This window comes from Neoarius graeffei, chromosome 21 (assembly GCF_027579695.1).
Source record: "Neoarius graeffei isolate fNeoGra1 chromosome 21, fNeoGra1.pri, whole genome shotgun sequence".
Lineage (NCBI taxonomy): Eukaryota > Metazoa > Chordata > Actinopteri > Siluriformes > Ariidae > Neoarius > Neoarius graeffei.
This window is the reverse complement of record NC_083589.1, coordinates 29,554,839-29,582,802: the sequence shown is the minus strand read 5'-3', so window position 1 is coordinate 29,582,802 and position 27,964 is coordinate 29,554,839. Positions and strand designations below refer to the sequence as shown.

The window sequence follows — 27,964 nt, the reverse complement described above, 5'->3', positions numbered from 1 at the left end:
TTAAACATATATATCTACAGTGTAGTATTCTAAATGTAGTTACTAAACAACCAACTGTTCTTGTGTAATTTGTCTTTGTCATGTTCTAGGCACGTCCAAGAGGGCATCAAAAAGCTTTTGACAAGGTATTTATAGAAATTATCTCACCAGTGCTTAAAATTACAGATGTGTGGACTGACATGAAGTATAGATACTGTTGATTCTGTCAATTCCTTTCAAAAATCTATCATAATATTTTTTTAAAAATGTTGATATTGTGTATTTTTCAAAGAATAGAATGTGAGCCTTCTGTTATTTTCCTCCTTTTCTCAGTCCATTTTTCACACACACACACACACACACACACACACACACACACACACACACACACACACACACACACACAGGCAGGCATGCAAAGACGAACGAGAGCATATGTGTATTGCACCTGATAGCTGAACAGAAAAGAAGCAGTGTATGCCCACAAATAATAACGAAGGAGGCAAAATGTGACACATGCAAGAGGTTTACAAGATCCTGCAGTGGCAATACCATAATCCTAAACATGAAATTCAGAATGTACTTTCATCTGAAAAGAAGACTTTGGACCACTGAGCAGCAATCCAGTTCTTTCTCTCCTTAGCCCAGATAAGACATTTCTGATGTTGTCTCTGGTTCAGGAGTGACTTGATATTAGGAATGCAACAGTTGTAGACCCTTTCCTGAAGACATCTGTGTATGTTGGCTCTTGATGCACTGACACCAGCCTCAGTCCACTCCTTGTGAAGCTCTCCCAAGTTCTTTAATCAACTGTTCTTAACAATCCTCTCAAGGCTGTGGTCATCCCTGTTGCTTGTGCACCTTTTCCAGCCAGCCTTTTCAGCAATGACCTTCTGTGGCTTACCCTCCTTGTGGAGGGTGTCAATGATCAATGATCTTCTGGACAACTGTCAAATCAGTAGTCTTCCCCATGATTGTGGTTGTGTGTACTGAACTAGACCGAGACATACACAATATTTATACTGTTTTACTCAAACTCGAAATAAAATACTCTAATATTTTGAGATTTTTTTCCTCACTGTAGGCCATAGTTATCAAAATTAAAATAGAAAAATGCTTGAAACAATTTAGTTTACATGCAATGAGTCAAGAATATATTACATTTTCACTTTTTTTAAGTGAAGGAAAATATTGACCTTTTTCAGAATATTCTAATTGTTTGAGATGTACTAGAATATATCCATATCACTTATCTGTTACAGGGGTAGCTAGAGCCAATCCAAGCTAATTTGGGCAAGAGGCAGGGTACACCCTAGATAAGTTGGCAATCTATGAAAATACAAACAACCATTAGCACTCACAGGCAATTTAGATGAGCCAGTTAACCTAATCCACATGTTTTTGGTTTGTGGGAAGAAACTGAATGAAACCCACACAGGCATGAACATGCAAACTCTGCACAGAAATGCCACAGTGGGCCACAAGGCTTGAACTTAGAACCTTCCTACTGTGAGGCAACAGTGCTACCCACTGCACCACCATATAATTTTCTGATTTCCAAGGGTGCCAATAATTGTGGCACATTATTTCTTAAGGGATTTGTTATAAATTAATTTCAGTTATATTTTCTAAAATTTTCAATGTGAGATGAAGCTACAGTGCCATGAGAAAGTTTGGGCACCCTTGACAAATCCCAGTATTTTTCATTCATATATAATTGGGTGTTTGATTCTACAACTTAGTCTTGACATATGAAATAAATAAAAGACACAGACATATTTCAGCATTGAAGAGAAGTTTATTGGGCTAACAGAAAAAGTGCAATATGCAGCAAAACAAAAATAGGCCCGTGCATAAATTTGGGCACCCTAACAGAAACATTCCATCAATATTTAGTGGAGCCTCCTTTTGCAAAAATTACAGCCTCTAGACGCTTTCTATAGCCACCAATGAGTGTATGGATCTTGGACGAAGGCATCTTGGCCCACTCCTCCTTGCAAAACATCTCTAATTCCTTGAGGTTTGAAGGTCTACGAGCATGGACAGCTTGCTTCAATTCATCCCACAGATTTTCAATGATATTCAAATCTGGGGACTGGGATGGCCATTCCAAGACATTGTACTTGTTCCTCTGCATGTATGCCCGAGTGGATTTTGAGCAATGTTTCGGGTCATTGTCTTGTTGAAACATCCATCCCCGGCGCAACTTCAACTTTGTTACAGACTCTAGCACATTATCCTCAAGAATCTGCTGGTATTGAGTGGAATCCATGCGACCGTCAACTTTAACAAGGTTCCCAGTACCAGTACTCGCCACACAGCCCCACAGCATGATGGAACCTCCACCAAATTTCACTGTGGGTAGCAGATGTTTCTCTTGGAATTCTGTGTTCTTTTTACGCCATGTGTATTGCCTCTTGTTGTGACCAAATAACTCGATTTTTGTTTCGTCAGTCCACAAGATCTTATTCCAAAAGGATACTGGCTTGTCCAAATGTGCTTTTGCATAGTTCAAGCGACTCAATTTGTGGCGACTGCGAAGAAAGGGCTTCTTCCTCATCACTCTCCCGTACAGTCTTTCCTCATGCAAATTGCGCTGTATTGTTGCCCTATGCACAGTGACCCCATCTGCAGCTAGATCCCTTTGCAAGTCTCTGGTGGTGGTCTGTGGGTTGTTTTTAACAATTCTCAGCATCCTTCGTCTTTGCCTCCCTGAAATTTTTCTTGGCCTACCACTTCTGGCCTTGACAAGGACTGTGCCTGTGGCTTTCCATTTTCTTACAATGTTCCTCACGGTAGACACTGACAGCTGAAATCTTTTGGAAAGTTTTTTGTAGCCTTCCCCTAGTCCATACTGCTCTATAATCTTCGTTTTGAGGTCATGAGAAAGTTGTTTTGAGGACCCCATCTTGCAGCTCTTCAGAGGACAGTCAAAGAGAAAGAGAACTGGCATTTGGCCACCTTAAATAGCCTTTGTCATGATTGGATGCACCTGCCTATTAAGTTCAAGGCTTAATGAGCTCACTTAACCAACTTGATGTTTTCAATTACTCTGTGATGATTAGTTACAGGTTTTCAAAGCAACAAAATGTCAAGGGTTCCCATACTTTTGCACAGCCTATTTTTCACATTTGATTTAATTTCATACAAAGGAATACACCAATAATTAAAATCAGTGTCTGCAAAACAACCCAGCACTTGGCTCTGATGGGCAAAGGAAGGACATGCCACTAGGGTGTTTTTCTGTGGAGACAGAGTCAATTATTGTACAACCTCAGACGGGGTGCCCAAACTTTCTCATGGCACTGTACTTCACCAAAAGGTGGATTTTTTTTCCAAACTCTTTTAACTGATCTTTACAAGGGGTGCCAATAATTGTGGAGGGCACTGTGTATATATTATATATATATATATATATATATATATATATATATACACACACACACACACACACACACATCACACACACACAGTGGTGCTTGAAAGTTTGTGAACCCTTTAGAATTTTCTAAATTTCTGCATAAATATGACCTAAACATCATCAGATCTTCATAGAAGTCCTAAAAGTAGATAAAGAGAATGCAGTTAAACAAATGAGACAAAGATATTATACTTGGTCACTTATTTATTGAGGAAAATGATCCAATATTACATATCTGTGAGTGGCAAAAGTATGTGAACCTCTAGGATTAGCAGTTAATTTGAAGGTGAAATTAGAGTCAGGTGTTTTCAGTCAATGGGATGACAATCAGGTGTGAGTGGGCACCCTGTTTTATTTAAAGAACAGGGATCTATCAAAGTCTGATCTTCACAACACGTTTGTGGAAGTGTATCATGGCACGAACAAAGGAGGTTTCTGAGGACTTCAGAAAAAGTGTTGTTGATGCTCATCAGTCAGGAAAAGGTTACAAAACCATCTCTAAAGAGTTTGGACTTCACCAATCCACAGTCAGACAGACTGTGTACAAATGGAGGAAATTCAAGACCATTGTTACCCTCCCCAGGAGTGGTCGACCAACAAAGATCACTCCAAGAACAAGGTGTGTAATAGTTGGCGAGGTCACAAAGGACCCCAGAGTAACTTCTAAGCAACTGAAGGCCTCTCTCACATTGGCTAATGTTAATGTTCATGAGTTCACCATCAGGAGAACACTGAACAACAATGGTGTGCATGGCAGGGTTGCAAGCAAAAAGCCACTGCTCTCCAAAAAGAACATTGCAGCTCGTCTGAAGTTTGCTAAAGATCACATGGACAAGCCAGAAAGCTATTGGAAAAATGTTTTGTGGACGGATGAGACCAAAATAGAACTTTTTGGTTTAAATGAGAAGCATTATGTTTGGAGAAAGGAAAATGCTACGTTCCAGCATAAGAACCTTATCCCATCTGTGAAACATGGTGGTGGCAGTATCATTGTTTGGGCCTGTTTTGCTGCATCTGGGCCAGGACGGCTTGCCATCATTGATGGAACAATGAATTCTGAATTATACCAGCGAATTCTAAAGGAAAATGTCAGGACATCTGTCCATGAACTGAATCTCAAGAGAAGGTGGGTCATGCAGCAAGACAACAACCCTAAGTACACAAGTCATTCTACCAAAGAATGGTTAAAGGAGAATAAAGTGAATGTTTTGGAATGGCCAAGTCAAAGTCCTGACCTTAATCCAATCAAAATGTTGTGGAAGGACCTGAAGCGAGCAGTTCATGTGAGGAAACCCACCAACATCCCAGAGTTGAAGCTGTTCTGTACAGAGGAATGGGCTAAAATTCCTCTAAGCCGGTGTGCAGGACTGATCAACAGTTACCGGAAACGTTTAGTTGCAGTTATTGTTGCACAAGGGGGTCACACCAGATACTGAAAGCAAAGGTTCACATACTTTTGCCACTCACAGATATGTAATATTGGATCATTTTCCTCAATAAATAAATAACCAAGTATAATAGTTTTGTCTCATTTGTTTAACTGGGTTCTCTTTATCTACTTTTAGGAGTTGTGTGAAAATCTGATGATGTTTTAGGTCATATTTATGCAGAAATATAGACAATTCTAAAGGGTTCACAAACTTTCAAGCACCACTATATATATATATATATATATATATATATATATATACACACACAAAACCCCAATTCCAAAAAAGTTGGGACAAAGTACAAATTGTAAATAAAAACGGAATGCAATAATTTACAAATCTCAAAAACTGATATTGTATTCACAATAGAACATAGACAACATATCAAATGTCGAAAGTGAGACATTTTGAAATTTCATGCCAAATATTGGCTCATTTGAAATTTCATGACAGCAATGCATCTCAGAAAAGTTGGGACAGGGGCAATAAGAGGCTGGAAAAGTTAAAGGTACAAAAAAGGAACAGCTGGAGGACCAAATTGCAACTCATTAGGTCAATTGGCAATAGGTCATTAACATGACTGGGTATAAAAAGAGCATCTTGGAGTGGCAGCAGCTCTCAGCAGTAAAGATGGGAAGAGGATCACCAATCCCCCTAATTCTGCGCCGACAAATAGTGGAGCAATATCAGAAAGGAGTTCGACAGTGTAAGATTGCAAAGAGTTTGAACATATCATCATCTACAGTGCATAATATCATCAAAAGATTCAGAGAATCTGGAAGAATCTCTGTGCGTAAGGGTCAAGGCCGGAAAATCATTCTGGGTGCCCGTGATCTTCGGGCCCTTAGACAGCACTGCATCACATACAGGCATGCTTCTGTATTGGAAATCACAAAATGGGCTCAGAAATATTTCCAGAGAACATTATCTGTGAACACAATTCACCGTGCCATCCGCCGTTGCCAGCTAAAACTCTATAGTTCAAAGAAGAAGCCATATCTAAACATGATCCAGAAGTGCAGACGTCTTCTCTGGGCCAAGGCTCATTTAAAATGGACTGTGGCAAAGTGGAAAACTGTTCTGTAGTCAGACTAATCAAAATTTGAAGTTCTTTATGGAAATCAGGGATGCCATGTCATTCGGACTAAAGAGGAGAAGGACGACCCAAGTTGTTATCAGCGCTCAGTTCAGAAGCCTGCATCTCTGATGGTATAGGGTTGCATTAGTGCATGTGGCATGGGCAGCTTACACATCTGGAAAGACACCATCAATGCTGAAAGGTATATCCAGGTTCTAGAGCAACATATGCTCCCATCCAGATGACATCTCTTTCAGGGAAGACCTTGCATTTTCCAACATGACAATGCCAAACCACATACTGCATCAATTACAGCATCATGGCTGCGTAGAAGAAGGGTCTGGGTACTGAACTGGCCAGCCTGCAGTCCAGATCTTTCACCCATAGAAAACATTTGGCGCATCATAAAACGGAAGATACGACAAAAAAGACCTAAGACAGTTGAGCAACTAGAATCCTACATTAGACAAGAATGGGTTAACATTCCTATCCCTAAACTTGAGCAACTTGTCTCCTCTGTCCCCAGACGTTTATAGACTGTTGTAAAGAGAAAAGGGGATGTCTCACAGTGGTAAACATGGCCTTGTCCCAACTTTTTTGAGATGTGTTGTTGTCATGAAATTTAAAATCACCTAATTTTTCTCTTTAAATGATACATTTTCTCAGTTTAAACATTTGATATGTCATCTATGTTCTATTCTGAATAAAATATGGAATTTTGAAACTTCCACATCATTGCATTCCACTTTTATTTACAATTTGTACTTTGTCCCAACTTTTTTGGAATCAGGGTTGTGTGTATATATACACATATATCTCATCTCATCTCATTATCTCTAGCCGCTTTATCCTGTTCTACAGGGTCGCAGGCAAGCTGGAGCCTATCCCCAGCTGACTATGGGCAAAAGGTGGGGTACACCCTGGACAAGTCACCAGGTCATCACAGGGCCAACACATAGACACAGACAACCATTCACACTCACATTCACACCTACGGTCAATTTAGAGTCATGGTAGCTGGGATTAAGTGCATGGCAAGGATGGTTTGAAACAGGCTCCTCCAGGTAGGGTTGAAGTCATGCAAAGCTAGCAAAAAAGTCCTTCATCAATGAGAAGCAAAGAAGAGCCAGGGTGAGGTTTGCTTAAAACCATAAGGTTTGGAGTGTAGAAGACTGGAGTAAGGTCATCTTCTCTGATGAGTCCAAGTTTCAGCTTTTCCTGCCACGTGGTCATCTAATGGGTAGATGGAGACCTGGAGAGGCCTACAAGCCACAGTATCTCACACCCATTGTGAAATTTGGTGGAGGATCAGTGATAATCCGGGGTTGCTTCAGTAAGGCTGGAATGGGGCAGATTTTTGTTTGTGAAGGACACACGAATCAAGCCATATACAAGGTTATCCTGGAAGAAAACCTGCTTCCTTCTGCTCTGACAATGTTACCTAACTCTGAGGATTGGGTTTTCCAGCAGGACAATGCTCCATGCCACACAGCCAGGTAAATCAAGGTGTAGATGGAGACAAACAAGATCAAGACCCCATCATGGCCAGCCCAATCTCCAGGCCTGAACCCCAATGAAAACCTCTGGAATGTGATCAAGAGGAAACTGGATGGTCACAAGCCATCAAACAAAGCTGAGATGATTGCATTTTTGTATCAGGAGTGGTATAAATTCACCCAAGAGCAACATGAAATACTGGTGGAGAGCATGCAAAGATGCATGAAAGCTGTGATTCAATGTCAGGGTTATTCCACCAAATAGTGATTTCTGAACTCATCCTAAGTTCAGACATTAGTATTGTGTTAGTTAAAACTGAATTTGATCTTGATTCTATGCATTATTCAAGGTCTGAAACCACTTCATCTTTTTTGTTATTTTGACCAGTTGTCATTTTCTGCAATTAAATGCTCTAAGTGACAATATTTTTATGTGGAATTTTGGGGAAATGTTGCCAGTAGTTTATGGAATAAAGCAAAAACATTCATGTTCCTCAAACACATACCTATAAATAGTAAAATCAGAGAAACATAATTTTGCAGAGGTCTCATTTTTTTTTCCAGAGCCGTATATTTCATGTTTTTTTCTGGTCATTTCATTTATTAATATACATTTGTTTATGCATTTCAGGCCCCCAAAAAGTTGGGACGGTGGCAACTTAGGGCTTGTAACGAGGCAAAACAATTAAATAAAGATGTTATTTGTAACAGATGATGTCAGGTGATGATAATCATGATTTGGTACAAAATCAGTATCCAGGAAAGGCCTAGTCTTTGAGGAGCAAAGATGGGCCGAGGATCTCCAGTTCATTAACAATTCCATGAGAATATTATCAAACTGCTTAAAAACAATGTTCCTCAAAGAAAGATACAAAGGGATTGGGAGATTTCACCCTCTACAGTGCATATAATCATGAAATGATTCAAGGAACCTAGAGGAATTTTGGTGTATAAAGGGCAAAAGTGCAAGCCTAAACTGAACATCTGTGATCTCCGATCCCTCAGAAAGCACTGTATCAAGAACCATCACTCATCTATAGCTGATATAACCACATGGTCTTGGGATTACTTTGGTACACCTTTGCCAAGCATTACAATATGGAGCTACATCCACAAATGTCAGTTAAACCTTTACTGTGGAAAAAGAAAGCCTTATGTTAACTATGTCCAGAAGTGCTGTCAACTTCTCTGGGTTCTGAGGCATCTGGGATGGACCATCATGCAGTAGAAATGTGTACTGTGGTCAGATGAATCAGTATTTCAGGTCTTTTTTGGAAGAAATGGACCATCCAGACTGTTATAGCAACAAGTCCAAAAACCAGGGTGTGTCATGGTATGGCACTGTGTCAGTGCCCTTGGCAAAGGTAACTTACACTTCTGTGATGGCAGCATTAATGCAGAAAAGTACACTGAGATTTTGGAGCAACATATGCTGCCTTCAAGATGACATCTTTTCCAGGGATATTTCAACAAGACAACGCAAAACCGCATTCTGCACACATTACAAAGGTGTGGCTGTGGAAGGAGAAGGTGTCTGTCCCCTCTGTCCCCAATTGAGAATGTGTAGCGAATTTTTAAGTGAAAAATATGACAATGATGACCCCATACTGTTGCACACCTTAAGACCTGCTTGCAGGAAGAATGGGACAAAATAACACCTGAAACACTTCATCACTTGGCGTCTTCAGTCCCTAAACATCTTTTCAGTGTTGTGAGAAGGAACAGCGTCATTATAAAGCAGCAAATGCTTTACAGTTTCAACTTTTTTTTTAATTTGTTGCAAGAATTAGAATCAAAATAATTGTTTCTTTTGAAAAAGTAAAATTCAAGATAACTTCAAATCATGTGCTGTTGTATCATTTTGAGTGCAATACAAGTCAAAGATTTGTAAACAATCATTGTTTTCAGTTTTAATTTCAAGGTGTCAATCCTGTGCACTGTGGCATGTGCACCTGAAGGCGTGCCTCGGGATGCACACGCGCTGAGTGGACTCCAGTACACGCACAGTTAACGATGCACACCTGAACTCAATTAAGGAACTGTACTGTATGCACCTATTTAAGGACTGTGCTGATGCACAATCAGTGCGAAGTATTACGCTGCATCAGTATGTATTACTGAGCCTTGCTACCCGTGTTCCTGATTTCCTGTTGCTCATTCCCGTTCTTGCTTTGCCTCTGATATCCTGTTTGCGCCTCGACTGACCCTGTTGCCTGTTTCACGTTTTGTATTTTGCCTGTCGATTTGGATTGTGTGTGTTTTGCACTTTATTACCTCCACCAAGGAGGTTATGTTTTTGGTAGCGTTGGTTTGTTTGTTGGTTTGTCTGTTAGCAACCTTACGGAAAAAGTAATGAATGGATTGCTCTGAACTTTTTTCCAGAGGTGTGACTGGCCACAAGTAACAATCCATTAAATTTTGGCGGTGATCCGGATCACCTTCTGGATCTCGGATTTTTTTAAAGGATTCTTGGTGAGGTCTGCGCTCTCTGAGTGCTTTTCTAGTTATTAAACTAAAACTTCTGCACTTACATCCGCCTATCTCGTGTACCTGACAGAATACTTCGCCTTACAATGGATGTAACAGAAGTTTTTCAGTACGTGATTCCACGCCACTTCCAGGTTTCCTTGACTCAGCCCCTCACCTCGTATTTCTGGCTGGAGTCTGACTGGAGTCCCCCTGCACCCTACTACAGAATATATCACCCTATGGGATTCATCTTGCAGTGTGACTTCTATAAGGACCTCCCAAGAGCCCAAGCCACTAGAATCCATCTGGGTAAGCTTTATCCTAATGTTTATTGCTGGATGAGCATGCAGATGGGTGGATTACCTGATCTGAGTCGAGCATGCATGCTTTCAAAGCACACAGACTTTCTTTGCCATGCTCCAGTTCATTTTTGAATAATTGGAAAAGGAGGAATCCCATGAAATTTGTTTGGGGTGGGCGAGCCCTCCAGTGGCTGACGCAGTGGAGGAGGCCGTCACTCCAGAGCTCTCTCCAGTGGCCAATGTAGAGACAGCAGAGGAGGCTGTCATTCCTGAACCCCTCCTAGAGGCTGTCTCTCCAGAGCTGGTCTCCTGGCCAGAACCAGCACCTGAATCAATGCCTGAACCTGAGTCAGTGCCAATGCCTGCTCCAGAACCAGTGCCAGAGTCAGCATCTGCTCCAGAGTCGGAGTCAGTCAGCGCCTGCTCCAGAACCAGTGCCAGTGTTGGAGTCAGCTCCAGTGCCAGAGCCAGCATCAGAGCCTGTGCCAGTGTTTACTCCAGAACCTGTGCCAGTGTCTGAGTCAGCTCCAGTGTCAGAGCCAGCATCAAAGCTTGCATCAGTGCTTACTCCAGAGCCAATGCCCGGGTAAGCTAGAGCAACAGAGCCTATGCCAGAGTCGGTGCCTGTGCCAGCTTCAGTAATGATGCCAGAGTCCGGGCTAATGCCAGAACCTGAGCCTGTTCCAGAACCTGTGTCAGAAGACGTCAGAGTGACCTCTGCCTCAGTTGGCCATGAAGACGTCATCGTCGTCCCACTGCCACCTGGCCATGAAGACATCATCATTGTCCAGACGTCAGGTCCTAACCAGAACCGAAGCAACCTGCTGACAGAGTTCGAGCCCATGTCAGAGTCCAAGCCAAGTCCTGAGATCAAACTAGAGACAAGTCCTGAGTCCAAATCAAGTCCAGAGCTCAAGTCCTCTACTGAGCCCAAATATAGCCTGGAGCCTGAGTCAAAGCTCTCTTCATGCCCTGAGCCCAAGCCAGTTCCAGAACTCCAACCTGAGTCATCTCCAGAGCTTGAGCCAGATTCCACTCCAGAGCTCAGGCCATCTCCAGAGCTTAAGTCATCCCCAGAGCCCAAGTCATCTTCAGAGCTTGAGCACAATTCCAGCCCTGTGTCCAAACCAATTCCAGAACTCCAGTTTGAGTCATCTCCTGAGCTGGAGCCAGAGTCCAACCCAAAGCTCAAGTAATCTCCAGAGCCTGAATCCAGCCCGGAGCTTGAGTCCACCTTCAGCCCTGGATCTGAACCAAGTCCAGGACCCTAGTCAAGTCCTGAATGTGATTCCAACCCAGAGCCCAAGTCAAGTACCGAGCTCAAGCCCAGTCCTAGTCAGGAGTCCAAGTCTTGTCCTGAGCCTGAGCCCGAACCCCCACTGGAGTTGAGTATGATGGATTTTCGCTCCTGGAGAGAGCTTTTTGGGAGGGGGTTCAGTCAGTCCTGCATGCTGTGGCACATGCACCTGAAGACACGCCTCGGGCTGCGCGTGTGCCAAGTGGACTCCAGCACGTGCGCCGCTAACTGTGTGCACCTATTTAAGGACTGTGCCGATGCACAATCAGTGCAAAGTATTACGCTACGTCAGTATGCATTACCGAGTCTTGCTACCTGTGTTCCTGATTTTCTGATTTCCTGTTTCTTGGTTCCTGTGCCTGTTTCTCATTCTCGCTTTGCCTCTGATATCCTGTTTGCACCTCGCCCGATCCTGTTGCCCATTTCATGTTTTGTATTTTGCCTGTCGATTTGGATTTTGTGTGTTTTGCACTTTATTATTAAACTGAAACTTCTGCACTTACATCCACCTACCTTGTATACTGTACCTGACACAAGGTCAACATACCGTTCTAACTTTTTCTGATTTGGGGTTGCATTTTAGAAACCAGTTGGCTGAATTCAGAGTTGACTTTTGATTTAATACTGAATTTGCATACATAATTATTTAGACCTCAGATGAAACTTAACAGACTTAAGTGCTACAATGAATTTTCACTGTACACGAGATTTGCACACACAGGGTGGAGTTTGCAGAAAACAGAGGCATGTCTCAATTATGCATAAGTCTGATTTTGAACCTAAGCTTATTTTTCTTGCACAGTGTCTGATGGTTTGATGTCACCAGAATATCATTGTGGTTAACGATTATGGCTCAATATCACTCTGAAATTGATGGGTTTTTTTAAACTTGCAATACACACACAAAATATAAGCTATTAAACTATTAATTGATAGATATCCTATCAAAGGGTGGCACAGTGGTGTAGTGGTTAGTGCTGTCGCCTCACAGCAAGAAGGTCCGGGTTCAAGCCCCGTGGCTGGCAAGGGCCTTTCTGTGCGGAGTTTGCATGTTCTCCCTGTGTCCGCGTGGGTTTCCTCTGGGTGCTCCGGTTTCCCCCACAGTCCAAAAGATGTGCAGGTTAGGTTAACTGGTGACTCTAAATTGACCATAGGTGTGAGTGTGAATGGTTGTCTGTGTCTATGCGTCAGCCCTGTGATAACCTGGCGACTTGTCCAGGGTGTACCCTGCCTTTCGCCTGTAGTCAGCTGGGATAGGCTCCAGCTTGCCTGCGACCCTGTAGGACAGGATAAAGCGGCTAGAGATAATGAGATGAGATATCCTATCAAATCCACAAAAAGTTTTTTTTTTCTTTTTGCATAGAGGACATCGGAGGAGACAGCATTCAGGAGATAGGATTACTTAGCTTGCTTAAAATTATGAACTACACTTACCTAAAGTGAGCTGTAACATAGCAGATGAGCGCTTAATCAGCTAATCAACTGCATGCACCATTTTTAATACAGGAGAGTACACTGACAAAAAGAAGAGGCATTTTCTTCAATTAATCTGACAAGTCAGAATAGCAAAACAATAAAGATACACATTATGTAACACATGTGCGTACACACTCACACACACACATACGGTCTTGATTTAGTATCTAGTGGCTTCATAAAGTGTTGAAGCATGATCTAAAAATATTGAATGCAAAATAAAGGGATGTGTTGGATCAAGTGCTATTTTATACACTACAGAATAATGAGGGTGGAGCCCATCTTCTTCTTCTTTTGGCTGCTCCCGATTAGGGGTCACCACAGCAGATCTTTTGTCTCCATTGCTCCCTGTTTTCCACATCCTTCTCTACCACACCTGCCACTTTCATGTCCTCTCTCACCACATCCATGTATCTCCTCTTTGGCTTCCTCGTTTTCGTGTGCCTGGCAGCTCCATCCTCAACATTCTCCTTCCAACATGCCATCTCTTCTCAGGATGTGCCCATGCCATCTCAGTCTCATCTCTCTTAGCTTAATTCCCAAGCTCTCCACATGTGCTGTCCCTCTGATGTGCTCGTTCCTTGTCCTGTCCAACCTTGTCACTCCCATTGCAAACCTTAACATCCTCAACTCCACCACCTCCAACTTTGCCTCCTGTCTCTTTGTTAAGGGTACTGTCTCCAATCCATACATCATAGCTGGTCTCACTACTATCTTATACATCTTACCTTTCACTTTTGCTGGGACTTTCCTATCACAAATGACTCCTGAAATCCTTCTCCAACTGCTCCACCCTGCCTGCACTCTCTTTCTCACCTCACTATTGCAGCCCCCATTTTCCTGCACAGTTGACCCCAGGTACTTGAATTCACTAACTTTCTTTACATCTACTCCTTGCATCTTCACTCCACTCTCATCCCCATTCTAATTGATGCACATGTATTCTGTTTTGCTACTGCTCACCTTCATTCCTCTTCGTTCCAATGCATACCTCCATCTCTCCAAACCCAATTCAACCTCCTTTCTACTTTCACCACATATCACAATATCATCTGCAAACATCATGTTCCATGGTGACTCTTGCCTCACTTCATCCGTCAAGCTATCCATTACTATGGCAAACAAGAGTGATGAATAGCTTGACACTATCCATCCAGCCACTGGGGGTGCATAAGTGTACTCTTGGTGCATTTAGTGCTGTTTAGTGTCGTCATTTTTAGGCACAGCCTTACAATTAATGAGATGAGTCTTCATAGAGTTTTAGATAATGCTACTGCGTTCGAGGTAACCGACGCCCCACAATCTATGGCGGTGGTGGAAAATATGCAAAGTCCATACAGTAATGATGATAATGATAATGTTATGTCTTTAGAAGGAAACAGACTCTCGCCTAAAAAAGGCAAGCAACTCAACTTAGCGGCATGGAACGTCCGGACTACTAATGACAGCGACAAAGCCATCAGACCAGAACATGCTATGGCGATCATTAGCAAAGAACTGGAGAAAGCAGGCATAGATATATGTGCACTGAGTGAAGTCAGGCGTCCAGGCTTTGGCAGCATAAGAGAGAGAAGCCATACCATCTTTTGGAGTGGAGGAGAGGACAGGACATCTGGTGTTGGTTTTGCTATCTCCAATAAATTAGGTCATATAAATCCAGTTTCTGTAAATGACAGGCTGATGACCGCTCGGGTCCCACTTGAGAATGATGATCACCTCACCTTAATCAGTGTTTATGGGCCCACCATGCAAAGATCACCAGTTGAAAAGGAATGTTTTTATGAAAAGCTCGGGGAATGTATAACGAAAGCTAAAGGTGATAGTATAATAGTTCTCTGTGACTTTAACGCTCGTGTTGGAAAAGATTGGCAGTCTTGGCCCTCTGTCATCGGAAAGCATGGTGTAGGGAAAATGAACTCTAACGGATTGATGCTGCTCGAATTTTGTACCCGTTTCCAGCTCAAAGTCATGGGGACTATGTTCCAACTGAAGAACCACCTTAAGAACACTTGGCAACATATGCGATCTAAACACTGGCACCAGATAGACCATGTGCTAGCAGATAAGAAAGCCTCACAGTTAATCAGCGTCACAAAGGTTAATCCCAAAGCCGATTGTTTCACAGACCACAAACTCCTCACATGCAAATATCGAATACTAGCCAGGAAAAGGGGGAAGACCACAAAACCACCTCCGAAAGTAGACAGCACAATGAATGACGACAGAAAGTGTATGCTGGAGAGTTTTCTAGAAGAGCAACTTCCGTCGATTCAGGCAGGTTGCTGGGAAGATCTGAAAAAGGTGCTTCAGAACTCTACTAAGCACACCTTTAACAAGGAAACTCGAAGGAGTCAGGACTGGTTTGATAATAATGATGAAAAGATTCAAAGTCTGCTCAGGGACAAGAAGTTAAGTGGTGATAGGACGGCTCTTAGGGAGGAGATCAGAAGGATTAAAAACAACTGGTTTCGACAGAAGGCTGATGAAGCAGAAATGTATGCACGGGAGAACAATGTCAGAGAGTTCTATGGAACGATCAACGCTGTGTACGGCCCCAAATCAAAACACCTCCACTCAGTGAGAGCAAAGAATGGCGTTCTTCTCTCATCTCCAGAGGACATCAAGGAGAGGTGGGTGGAGCATTTTGAAGAGCTCTTAAACCAACCCACACATGTTGATTGGAGTACACTTAATGAGTTGGAACAGCGTCCAATTATGGAAGATCTAGATGACCCAATTAAAATGGAAGAAGTAAAGACAGCTACCACAAACACCAAACTCAAGAAGAGTCCTGGTCCAGATGGTATACTACCGGAAGTCATAGTCTATGGTGGAAGTACTCTAGCATCATTTTTACTTACCATCTTTAACCTGTTCTGGTTATCAGCAAAGTTACCATCAGACCTAATTGATGCCATCATCTGTATCCTCTTCAAGAAGGGTGACTGTAGTGACTGTGGCAACTACCGCGGAATATCTTTGCTTAGTGTTGTAGGCAAAATATTTGCCGATATCGTACTTCAACGTCTCAAACGCCTAGCAGAGCTAGTGTATCCCGAATCTCAATCAGGCTATAGAGAGGGCAGAAGCACGATTGATGGCATCTTCATCCTACGCCAGATGATGGAAAAGTGCAGAGAACAGCAGCAAAACCTGCACATTGCCTTCATTGACTTTACCAAAGCTTTCGATTGTGTAAACCGAGAGCTGCTCTTCAAAATCCTGCGAAAGCTCGGATGTCCACCCAATTTCGTCCAAGTTATCAGGACGCTTTACTCTGAGGTACATGCTAGGCTACTTATTGATGGTGAGCTAACTAAGCCAATCGACTATAACAGTGGAGTCAAACAAGGGTGTAAGCTTGCCCCTACCCTATTTGGTATTTATGCAGCCATTATGCTCTGCCTAGCTTTTAAGGATATAGATCAAAGTCACTGCATCAAGGTGCGTTTTAGGTATGACCGCGACATCTTCGACCTCAGGCGTTTGAAATCAAAGACCAAGACATTAACCAAATACATACAAGAAGCTCAGTACGCCGATGATATTGCCATATTCGCCAATGAGGGTCCAGCGCTTCAGTGTCTATTATCAGCCTACAACACACTGTCATTGAGGATGGGTCTCAGAATTAACATCAAGAAAACAGAAACCATGAGTGTCGGGGAACAACTGGAATTCTTTATCGATGGACAAAAGCTGAAGAGGGTGGACCGTTTTAAATACCTAGGAAGTTTTGTGACCAAGGATTGCAAACTTGATGATGAGATAACATCACGGATTCAGGCCACGTCGTGTGCGATGGGTAGGCTAAGGGACAGGGTCTTTGACTGCAGAGGTCTGACAGTTGAGACGAAACTCAAAGTATACAACCAGTGCATCACCCCCCTTATGTTGTATGGAAGTGAGACGTGGACTCTGTCCACGTATTGGTATTGGTATTGGTACATCACATCAGGCTTCTCAGAACAATCCGGCAGCGGCACCTGAGATCAGTTCTTAAGATCTGGTGGGATGACTTCGTCACGAATGACGAAGTACTAGATCGAGCCAACGCCACAGATATTGAGATTACACTGATCAGAAACAGACTGCGGTGGCTGGGGCACATTGCACGCATGCCAGATGACCGCCCTGCAAAGATTCTCCTGTATGGAGTGTTAAATGAAGGAGTAAGAAAAGTTGGGCACCCTCTTCTTAGATATAAAGACACCCTAAAGGATGTTCTGAAACGGGGGGGGGCGCTCTTGAGTCATAGAAAGACGTTATCCAGGACCGCCGCGGTTGGCGTCACCTTATTTCTGAAATCTGCAAGAAGGTTGAAACATTAAGGAGGCAAAAGAACTTGGAACGCAGGATGAAGCGCCATGAGCTCAGAGGGACTCTTTGACTCTTTTTTGTTTATTGCCCACGTCGGGATTAAGGCGTATATATAGGTGCCGGTCCCAAGCCTGGATAAAATGGAGAGGGTTGCGTCAGGAAGGGCATCTGGCATAAAATTGTGCCAAATCTAACATGCAGATTGAAAAGAGAAATACCATACTGGATTGGTCGGGGCCTGGGTTAACAACAGCCACCTCCGGTACTGTTGGTTAACAGGGTGCCAGTGGAAAGTATGCCACTGTTGCACCAAAACGGAGAAGGAAAAAGAGAGGGGGGAGGCATGTTAGGAGAGAGCATGAAAGATGGAAGGGAAGGACCTTAGAATTGAGGGTAGGAACACTGAATGTGGGAACATTGGCAGGGTGAGAGAGTTAGCAGGTATGATGGAAAGAAGGAAGTTGGACATTTTGTGTGTGCAGGAGATGAGGTGGAAAGGAAGCAAGGCCAGGAACATTGGAGGTGGATGCAAGTTGTTTTATTATGGAGTCGATGGAAAGAGAAATGGTGTTGGTATTGTTTTAAGGGGAGAGTTGGTCAACAGTGTGATTGATGTGAAGAGGGTGTCAGATAGAGCGATAGGCATGAAGTTGGAGATTCAAGGAGTGGTAATCAATGTTGTGTGTGCGTACGCCCCACAGGTTGGAACCCATATTGCTAAATAAAACCAAGTTTTCGGTGATTATTGTGATAATTGATTGTTATAATTGCAATTAGTACTGTTTACTGTGGTGGCACGGTGGTGTAGTGGTTAGCGCTGTTGCCTCACAGCAAGAAGGTCCGGGTTCGAGCCCCGTGGCCGGTGAGGGTCTTTCTGTGCAGAGTTTGCATGTTCTCCCCGTATCCATGTGGGTTTCCTCTGGGTGCTCCAGTTTCCCCCACAGTCCAAAGACATGCAGGTTAGGTTAACTGGTGACTCTAAATTGACCGTAGGTGTGAATGTGAGTGTGAATGGTTGTCTATGTGTCAGCCCTGTGATGACCTGGCGACTTGTCCAGGGTGTACCCCGCCTTTCGCCCGTAGTCAGCTGGGATAGGCTCCAGCTTGCCTGCGACCCTGTAGAACAGGATAAAGCGGCTAGAGATAATGAGATGAGGAGACTGTTTACTGTATCAATATTTCAGCAACATCACACAAGCAAATGTGCTGTTATACTGAATATCAGCACAGCTATGATTCAGCCATAGGCACGAGGCTGCATGGCTGAATAACCTTTAACCTTTAGCCTTTGCTAAATAATATAATTGAATTTGAACTTATCTAATGTGTTTTTATATCTTCACAGCCAAAATGCAAGATTTCTGCATCTCGGAAACTTTCCCTCAAGGTTTGTGTCAATGATTCAGGACATTTAGATACAAAGTGCCATGTCTTTGTTGCTTGCAGGGATGAAAGCAGATGAGTCAAAAAAAAGTCCATTAACAGTAAAGCTGTAGCTTTGGTGCTTAAATTCTTTAAATTCTGATCAAGGAAACACATGCTGCCAAGTCTCTGAACTGGAGAACACTCAGAGTTCACAAGAGCTCAGGCCTGAGTTTCCCAAAAGCATCACAGCACAAAGATCATTGTTAAATGGTAGAGCGAGCAGCACAATGAACACTCTCCTAGTTAAGATGCTCTTAGTGTTAAGAGGCTTTTTGGAAACCCACCCCAGAACGAACTGATATTTCCACATACTGTATATAGTTTGCACAATGGTTAGATAAATTCAATTCCAACTGTTTTACATTTTTAAGCACAGGCAAACATTGGCAGTAGCACTTCATATTGATGCCCATGGTTTTAGAATGACAGTTCCAAAAAGATCGTATTGTTGTTAAATTCAGAAGTCCACATACTTTTGGCCACGTAGCATATTATACTAAATCTACAACTGTACTGGTACATAGCAAAAATAAGTACTTGAGAAGCAGAATGGGGAAAAATAAGTACTTGAGAAGCAGAAGCACAGAGTCCTGCAGCTGTTTTTAAGTCCTCTCTATTATTTTATTAAAATTATATTAATTAGTTTTACATGACTCTAGGTCTTCTCATCAAGCTTTGCTTCCTGTTAATTTATAATCTGCCTTTTTATGCACTGGGAGTACATGCATAAAATGTTTGACAGACAGGGAGAAGTGCATTCTTGGTTAATAAGCAAAGCCATCTTATAAAAATGTTTGTTGCTCGCAACAGGAACATTTAGTCCAGAGCATCTATTTACTGTAACTGATAGCTATTCGGATGGTTATATAAAGTGGTATTTTTACATTTTCTTTAAATTAAAAGATATGGGGAGAGCAGGGAGAATTGGGACGGGGAGACTTGGGACAGTTTGTATTCCGATAAATGAATTTCAACCAATCATGTTTTAGATTACATCAGAAGTTAGATTTTACCCCTTATGTTAAGGTCACACATAGCCGGTTGATCTGTGAGAACTATGGCTAGGGCCTACTGTGGCCAATCTGGTGGAATATGGAGGTGATCTGTCGCATAAATTTGGGCAGAGTAAATATGCAAATGAAGCCGCGATGGCAGCCACAATGATTGTGACAGAAGACCCCAATAAAACCAATGGTAGCAGTGTCTATACGCAATATACCGCATATAGTGACATATGGCGTTATGGCAATGACAGCAGTGTGTATGGTTTTCATGACTGTAGTACGGCATAGCCACACAGGGTGTTATCTAGAGACCCATTGGCCTGTCTTTTCAACGGCCAATACTCGAAGTTGATGGGTAATTTTCTGCAATGACGGGCTTCAAAATTCCCATTCGGGGATCCTTTGGCACACATTGTGCATGCTTGGGACCCAGTCATTATGGGAAACACCTGATGCTGATTTAAGCACAATCAGCATGTGCATGTAAGGACACCTTTCACAGAGACTTTGAGAAGTATTCTGTCAGATACACGGCAGTAGATGGGTCTAAGTGCAGGAAGAGTGTTTATTAGCAGGCATGATATTTACAAAAACGCAACTGAAAGCAGAGTCATAAACATGGCTACAAACAAACGTGACAGTGATAATGATAATACTTCACAAAGCCTTTGTGTCCTAACATGCATGTGCTGATTGTGCTCAAATCAGCATCAGGTGTTTCCCATAATGACTGGGTCCCAAGCCCGTGCACAATGTGCTTCAAGGGATCCTCGAATGTAAATGCACTTTTTAAGTCTTGGTGAAGGTTAGGCTCTGCAGAGCCACTGTGTTACTCATGTTCACTTCACTGGATAAGAATGAGCATCTTGCTCCAGTGCTGAAATTATTGTTATTATTATTATTATTCATTTAATTAATCAATCAATCAATCAATCTATTTTTTGTGGAATTCTTACCTTCGTGGAAATGAAGTGAGCATACTATCAGGTTTTTGACCTCTCCATTTGACACCGAGTCTCACTGAATATTCCCCCCCCCCCATTTTTCCCTTCTACATTTAGAAATCACTCTAGTTTTTTTTCCATCTGATGAATTACTTTTGGCAAATTTAAAAATCTGATGTATTTTTTTCATTCAAAATGATTTGCACATCCAAAAATGCAGCAAAACCTTCCATACTGATCAATAACAACTAACTCATCTGAACAAAGCACGAGAAGCGTGTCCCCTGTCATGGCAGCATAGTTACCATTGCTATGGGGTCACATGATGGTGCAAAGCCTCTATTAGAGAAAATTATTATGAAACAAAAATGAGTAATATTAGTTGCACTGGCAGATCAAAATAAATGCAATATGCAATATGCAATATAAGTGCATATTTCTCTGGTACAATGCTTGCTCTCCCTTATTTCTGAAGTGGGACGTGATTTGCTGCTCAGAACTGATAGTGCACTCCCACTGGCCAGTGTGTGGCATGGCAACCAGCCATAGTTCTTGTTTCATACTACAGCCAGGTTCAGCTGCTGGCCCTGGCTGCCCGTTATGTTGTTGCTGAGGACGCGATGGTGATGCATATGTAAGGGTTAGCTTCTGTGGTTGGGACAGCCATTACCAATTTACCACACCATGCTAATCAGGACTGAACATTGCAAAATTAGGCACACAGGCTACATGTGCTATAAAATGGCATAAAATAAAGAATTTTCTTGAAATGATTTGAGTTGACTGATTCCTTTTTCAGAAATTCACTAACTAAAACACCTTATTTTAAGAGCTTCTCCCAACTGCTTTGTCATGCCAAGATTGCACCAGAGGGCCCCATATTTGCTTCAATATTTCAAATTTTCCCAGGGCAGCATTCCCCAGACCCCTCTAGCAGTCCTGGACCCCTCTAACAGGTGCCCCCACCAACACCCTTCTCTCAATTTCTAGATAATACCCTGTAGCCACAACAAGAAGAAATAAGCCACACCCCTTAGGCAAACTTTTCACTTTCTGCAGAATGTTGTTCCTTGAACATTTTGAACTTGATGGTTTGGATGGAATGCTGAGGTAATTCCCAGTAGCCCACGTATGCCTAAAGGATGTTCACAGATGCCTTCATGCTTGCGATGGATGAATTCATCTGGTGCTTGACCCAATTTTCAACACAATGAAACTTTCCAAGAATGGAAGCCACGCCCTCCCGGTTGTCAAGGTAGCTCCCTGGCTCTCACGTATTCTGACAGAAGGGCCTGGAATGCATGCTGGTTGACTCCTGAAAGGCTCAAAATTGTCTACCATGAAGTGATTCCGGCTGTGTGAGACCTTAGCATTAGAGCAACCTACTTCCTTTGGAGTCACGTGTAATGTATGTTGGTGAATTAAGGATTTGTTAAGAATTAAAGTGTAGCCTAGGGTTACCATATATAGTATTAGTTATTAAACCTAAATTCTGGAGAAAAAAACATTAAAGGATTTTTTTTTCCAAAATGGCCAGATGGGGAGAATTGGGACAGCTCATCATGTTGCAGGGTTTTTGTTGTGGTTTACAAATATAAAATTGTTTAAAAATGTTTGTTAAAAATGTGGGAGTTTACCTGCATGAGTATTAAACTTATTTCATTTCTTCATGAGAATGGAACTACCTTGTCTAGTCAGGTTTTGGGGAAACTGACATTTTTCTATCACTGTACCAGCATTGTGTGTCCATACAGTTCATATACAGTATTACCAGTTTTGATAATAAATTAAATGTGTAGGCCGAGGTGTTTTACCGTATTTTTGTTCCATGTTCCCTCACTATGTCCCAAGGCTCCCACCATAATGTCCCATGTCTCCCCTCAAAGTCCCATGTCTCCCTGCAAAAAATAATGACAGAAAAAGTGAGTCCTGAAGGCCAGTATACAGTGTCTTGCAAAAGTATTCATTCCCTTTGGCGTTCGTCCTGTTTTGTTGCATTACAAGCTGGAATTAAAATACATTTCTGGGGGGTTAACACCATTTGATTTACACAACATGCCTATCACTTTTAAGATGCAAATTGTTTCTTTTTTTATTGTGACACAAAGAATCATTAAGATGAAAAAAAAAAAAAACAGAAATCTGGAGTGTCCATAGGTATTCACTCCCCAAAATCAATACTTTGTAGAGCCACCTTTTGCTGCAGTTACAGCTGCAAGTCTCTTGGGGTATGTCTCTATTAGCTTAGCACATCTAGCCACTGGGATTTTTGCCCGTTCCTCAAGGCAAAACTGCTCCAACTCCTTCAAGTTAGATGGGCTGCGTTGGTGTACAGCGATCTTCAAGTTATGCCACACATTCTCAATTGGATTGAGGTCTGGGCTTTGACGAGGCCATTCCAAGACATTTAAATGTTTCTCTTTAAACCACTCCAGTGTAGCTTTAGCAATATGTTTAGGGTCATTGTCCTGCTGGAATGTGAACCTTCATCCCAGTCTCAAACTTCTGGCTGACTCAAACAGGTTTTCCTTCAGAATTGCCTTGTATTTTGTGCCATCCATCTTTCCTTCAGTCCTGACTAGCTTTTCTGTCCCTGCAGATGAAAAATATTCCACAGCATGATGCTGCCACCACCACCATACTTCACTGTAGGAATGGTGTTCCCAGGGTGTTGGGAAGTGTTGGGTTTGTGCCACACATGGCATTTCCCATGGTGGCCAAAAAGTTCAAGTTTAGTCTCATCTGACCAGAGAATCTTCTTCTATCTGACCAGAGAATCTTCTTCTATGTGTTTGGGGAGTCTGCCACATGCTGTTGGGCAAACTCCAAATGTGTTTTCTTTTTTTTCTTTAAGCAATGGCTTTTTTTCTGGCCACTCTTCCGTAAAGCCCTGCTCTGTGGAGTGTACAGCTTAAAGTGGTCCTATGGACAGATACTCCCATCCCCACTGTGGATCTTTGCAGCTCCTTCAGTGTTATCTTTGGTGTCTTTGTTGCATCTCTGATTAATGCCCTCCTTGCCTGGTCTGTGAGTTTTGGTGGGCACCCTTCTCTTGTCAGGTTTGTAGTGGTGCCATATTCTTTCTATTTTGCTATAATGGATTTAATAGTGCTCCGTGGGATATTTAAAGTTTGGGATATTTTTTTATAACCCAACCCTCATCTATACTTTTCCACAACTTTGTCTCTGACCTGTTTGGAGTGCTCCTTGGTTCTCATGTTGCTTGCTTAGTCGTGTTGCAGAGTCAGGGTCCTTCCAGAACAGGTTGATTTATACAGACATCATGTGACAGATCATGTGACACTTTGATTGCACGCAGGTGGATCTTAATCAACTAATTATGTAACTTATGAAGTGAATTGGTTGGACCAGCTCTTATTTAGGGGTTTCATACAAAAGGGGGTGAATACCTACACGTATGCACACTCCAGATTTCTGTTTTTTCATCTTAATTATTGTTTGTCACAATTAAAAACAACAACAACAAAACAATTTGCACATTTAAAGTGGTAGGCATGTTGTGTAAATCAAATGATGCTACCCCCCCCCCCCAAAAAAAAAAAAAAAAAAATCCATTTTAATTCCAGCTTGTAATGTGATAAAACAGGACAAACACCATGGGGAACAAATACTTTTGCAAGACATTGCATGTGACAAGCTGAGAAACTAATGTTGTGGTAAATGGGTATAGTAAATTCTCTCTAATGCAAAATGAATGTAACGCTACCTGCAAAGAATCACACAAGCTACAAAAATTGAAAACTTGTCCCAAGTCTCACTGCTCTCCCCTACAATTGCTATGTAACAAAATTGCAACAAAATCTTTTCTTAGTCTCATTATGAACTTATACAATACAGTGTTGAAGGGCATTGGAATTCTATCTGAAATTTAAAAAAATGGGGTGTCCCAAATCTGACATTTTTGTCCATTTAGATGCTGCTCCTCAGCAGAGCCATGGAAGATTTGGAGAAGGAGAAACAAGAAAGGGATGAAGAGAAAGCACGCTACCTGCAAGAAAAAATGACTCCTCTACAACTCTCAGGGCTCTCACTGCAAGAGTTACAAGTATATACAGAGACATAGAAATTATTTTTAGAAGAGAAAAAAAAACCTCAAACAAACAGTAGTTTGACTTCCTTCATTACAAACCACTAAGGCAGTTTTCTTTGGAACTAGTGGAACATTCCTATTTGTTCATTTCCAAGTAGCAGTAGCATAAACTGTCATCTCTTGACAATCATCCCACGTGGTTAGCCTATGAAAGGATCTACCTATAATGATCTCGATTTTGCTATAATTTCTAGCATAACCTGCTGAAGGAAGGGTTTGTTCAATGGGTTAAAGAGTTCCTTAAAGTTCATCAATATTCTTAGTAGAGCTCAAAATTTTCCTGCATTTGCTTTGCAGAGTGGAAGTGCTGAACAATTTGCCAGAACATGTTTGGTGCAATCTAAGAGGTTTATTTTCCTTGGCCTTTCCAAACTCCTCCTTTACCTGAGCTTTTGGTTCTGCAACTGCTTTTGCCACAGCTCTTGTGGCTCACCTATACCTTTCAATTGCATTCTATTATTGTGTAAATCAAATGGTGCTAACCTTCCAAAAATCCATTTTAATTCCATCTTGTAATGCGACAAAACAGGACAAACACCAAGGGGGATGAGTACTTTTGCAAGACACTGTAATAATAATAATAATAATAATAATAGAATGTATGGTGGTGTTTTATGCCTAGTAAAGAGCAAGCAACTTGGCTGACCACTGGTGATTCAGCAGTGACTTATTGGTGAGGTTTCCTAAAATTCCTAGAAGGATCTGACTGAACCTCTCACAGGCTCTGGTTCCCTAGGGTTGTATGCAGTTGTACTCTTCCTCTGGTAGCTATATGTCTGGCAGAGCTTATCAAACAGGACAGATTCTTTGGCCCCACCATGATCAGACAGAATGCACTCAGGGCACCCAAACACCTGGAAAAATGACTTCAGACAACCTTTGCTGCTGTGGCAGCTGTCTGCTCCTTTCCAGGCACTGCCATGGAATATTTAGAAAAAAGGTCAATCATGACTAGATGGGTGAATATCATCTGGGCCGCCTAAGGAAAAAGTATACTAAGACTGCCTGAAAGGGGTATGAAGTTGTAATAGTTACCATTGGAGCCCTTACCTCTGGTTCAACTTTACCAACCCCACATCCAAATTAATTGACTGGGGAGACATAGTTGTCCACACCTGTACATCTTTGCCCATTCCTCACCATAACATATTAAATATGTTATGCAGCTGATTGCAGCTGATCACTGATAATCTTGGAACCTTTTATTTTCTGTCATGGCCCACTCAGGTGCAAGCAGCTCTAGCTTGAAAGAGTTGTAATTCTGGTCATTTCAGTCCACTTTATTCTGCTGTGCTGGATGGAGACTGCAGCTGGCACACAATTGATGCATTCATGCCTTTCCTGGACTGTACCCAGGCCATCTAGGCTTAGAATTGAAAGTGAAGTGATTCTCATCATCAGTAAAGTATTAGAATGTTGATCCATTCTTATTCCCAATAAAGAAGAGTATCATCACCTTGAGTGATTATCTTCAAAGGAATACAATGATGCCTTAGTGTTTCAGAATGAAAGCAAGAATGTAAGAATATAAATGTAAACGTGGTTCTACAGCTAAGTGGAGGGTTTCCAGGCTGCTGGGTTTCTTGTTTTGATTATCATGACCAGAAGAAGAGTGTGACACATTGGGGACTTCTTATAAACTACCCACATGGGGTCATGGTCACATTGCAACTTTGCTATTGGTACATGGCAAGGAAATGAGCCACAAAGAATGTGGCTATGTTTGAAGGACCTTGGTGGTTCTCAACCCATTCTTAGAACAACAGTTAAATTTGAAAACTTTTGTTTTGACCCATCAGATAGTAGCCTCTCTGTCAACTACTATAGAAAAGATAGCATAGGCTTTTGCAACAGGACAGGGTCTTTAATACAGGATGCTTGTAGAAAGTAGAAAATGCTATGGTGGTGCTGTCTGTAATTTGTTTGACTCAGAATAACTTGCAAGCTTGCTTGGCTCTTTTTCAGAACTTGTGCAAACAACTCTATGAAAAAATTGACATTGTAGATGAAGAGCGGTATGACTGTGAGTCTAAAGTGATGAAGCATAATAATGATGTGAGTATTACCCTGAATAGGTACTGTATGTTATCATTACAGGGGAAAGTTCTCAGGGAATGTGGTATCACAGCATGTTTTATCTTCAAATCTATCTATCTATCTATCATCCAAGATTCGTGAACTGAAGCTGAAAGTTCAGGATCTGGGAGGTAAGTTTAAGAAGCCAGCTCTGAGGAAGGTACGTGTTTCTGCTGATGAGATGATGAGAGCTCTGCTGGGCTCCAAGCACAAGGGCTCTATGGACCTGAGAGCCAACCTCAAGTCTGTCAAGAAGGAGGATATCAAACAAGAGAAGGTATGAGAGGCTTTAGCAATAAACTTGATAAAAAGTGTACAAAATAGAATGCTCTGTGGTTAGTCAAAATATAGTGTCTTATACAGTACTTTCATAAACCTATATTTGCTATTTAATACAGCACAGTGGTCCTGGGGATAGTGTTATAGCTCTGAGATAATTTGTGAAAATTCTTTTTTTCTTGACATGGCACAAAATGTTATATTCTGGCTGATATTACAATGTTTTTCTAAGGACATTCTAAAAACACAGGTCTACCATTTTGTCCTTTTTTCTTTATCAGGTCCTGACTACGGAGGTAGGTGACTGGCGTAAGAATGTGGAGGCCATGTCTGGTATGGAAGGAAGGAAGAAGATGTTTGATGCTGCTGGTGGAGCCCAGTAAACTGCATCCAGATGTAGCCCTCTGGAATCCTGTGGACAGAAGACTCAAAAGAAAAAAACAATAACAGAAGAAAGAATATTGCAGTCTATAGGTTTATTGTGTTTGTCCTAATTAACAAATTCATGAATATTATTGGCTTGAAGGTGATTTCACTTTATGCCTTTAATTGCATATTTATTAAAAACTAATATGAATAATATCCTTTTTGGAGTAACAATAGGACCATGTAATCAACTTTATATTCTGGATGCAAGGTTATGTCTATTTCTTTATCTGTTAAAATAATTCAGAGATAATAGATCATTTTCATGGATTTAAAAACTAAGTGTATTATTACTGAAATACATCACTGTATAGATGTAACAGAGGTAAAGACAGGATGTCCATGAAGGATGTCTATGTGCTGTGTGAAAGTCTTAATTAAAGATATGAAGCAGACAGCATCTTCTCCGTGTATACTGTGGTTGAAACTTT

At 41.8% G+C, this 27,964-nt stretch overlaps 1 protein-coding gene across 1 annotated transcript; it reads left to right on the top strand.

Annotated features, from left to right (window-relative positions):
• Positions 1–90: 90 nt before the first annotated feature.
• On the top strand, positions 91–27,928 carry tnni1d (troponin I, skeletal, slow d). The gene is made up of 6 exons (XM_060903608.1): positions 91–125; positions 18,614–18,655; positions 24,576–24,707; positions 26,718–26,807; positions 26,923–27,105; positions 27,389–27,928. Exons 3-6 carry the CDS (start codon positions 24,576–24,578, stop codon positions 27,488–27,490), a joined length of 507 nt encoding a protein of 168 aa, XP_060759591.1. The 5' UTR covers positions 91–125; positions 18,614–18,655; the 3' UTR covers positions 27,491–27,928.
• Positions 27,929–27,964: the final 36 nt, after the last annotated feature.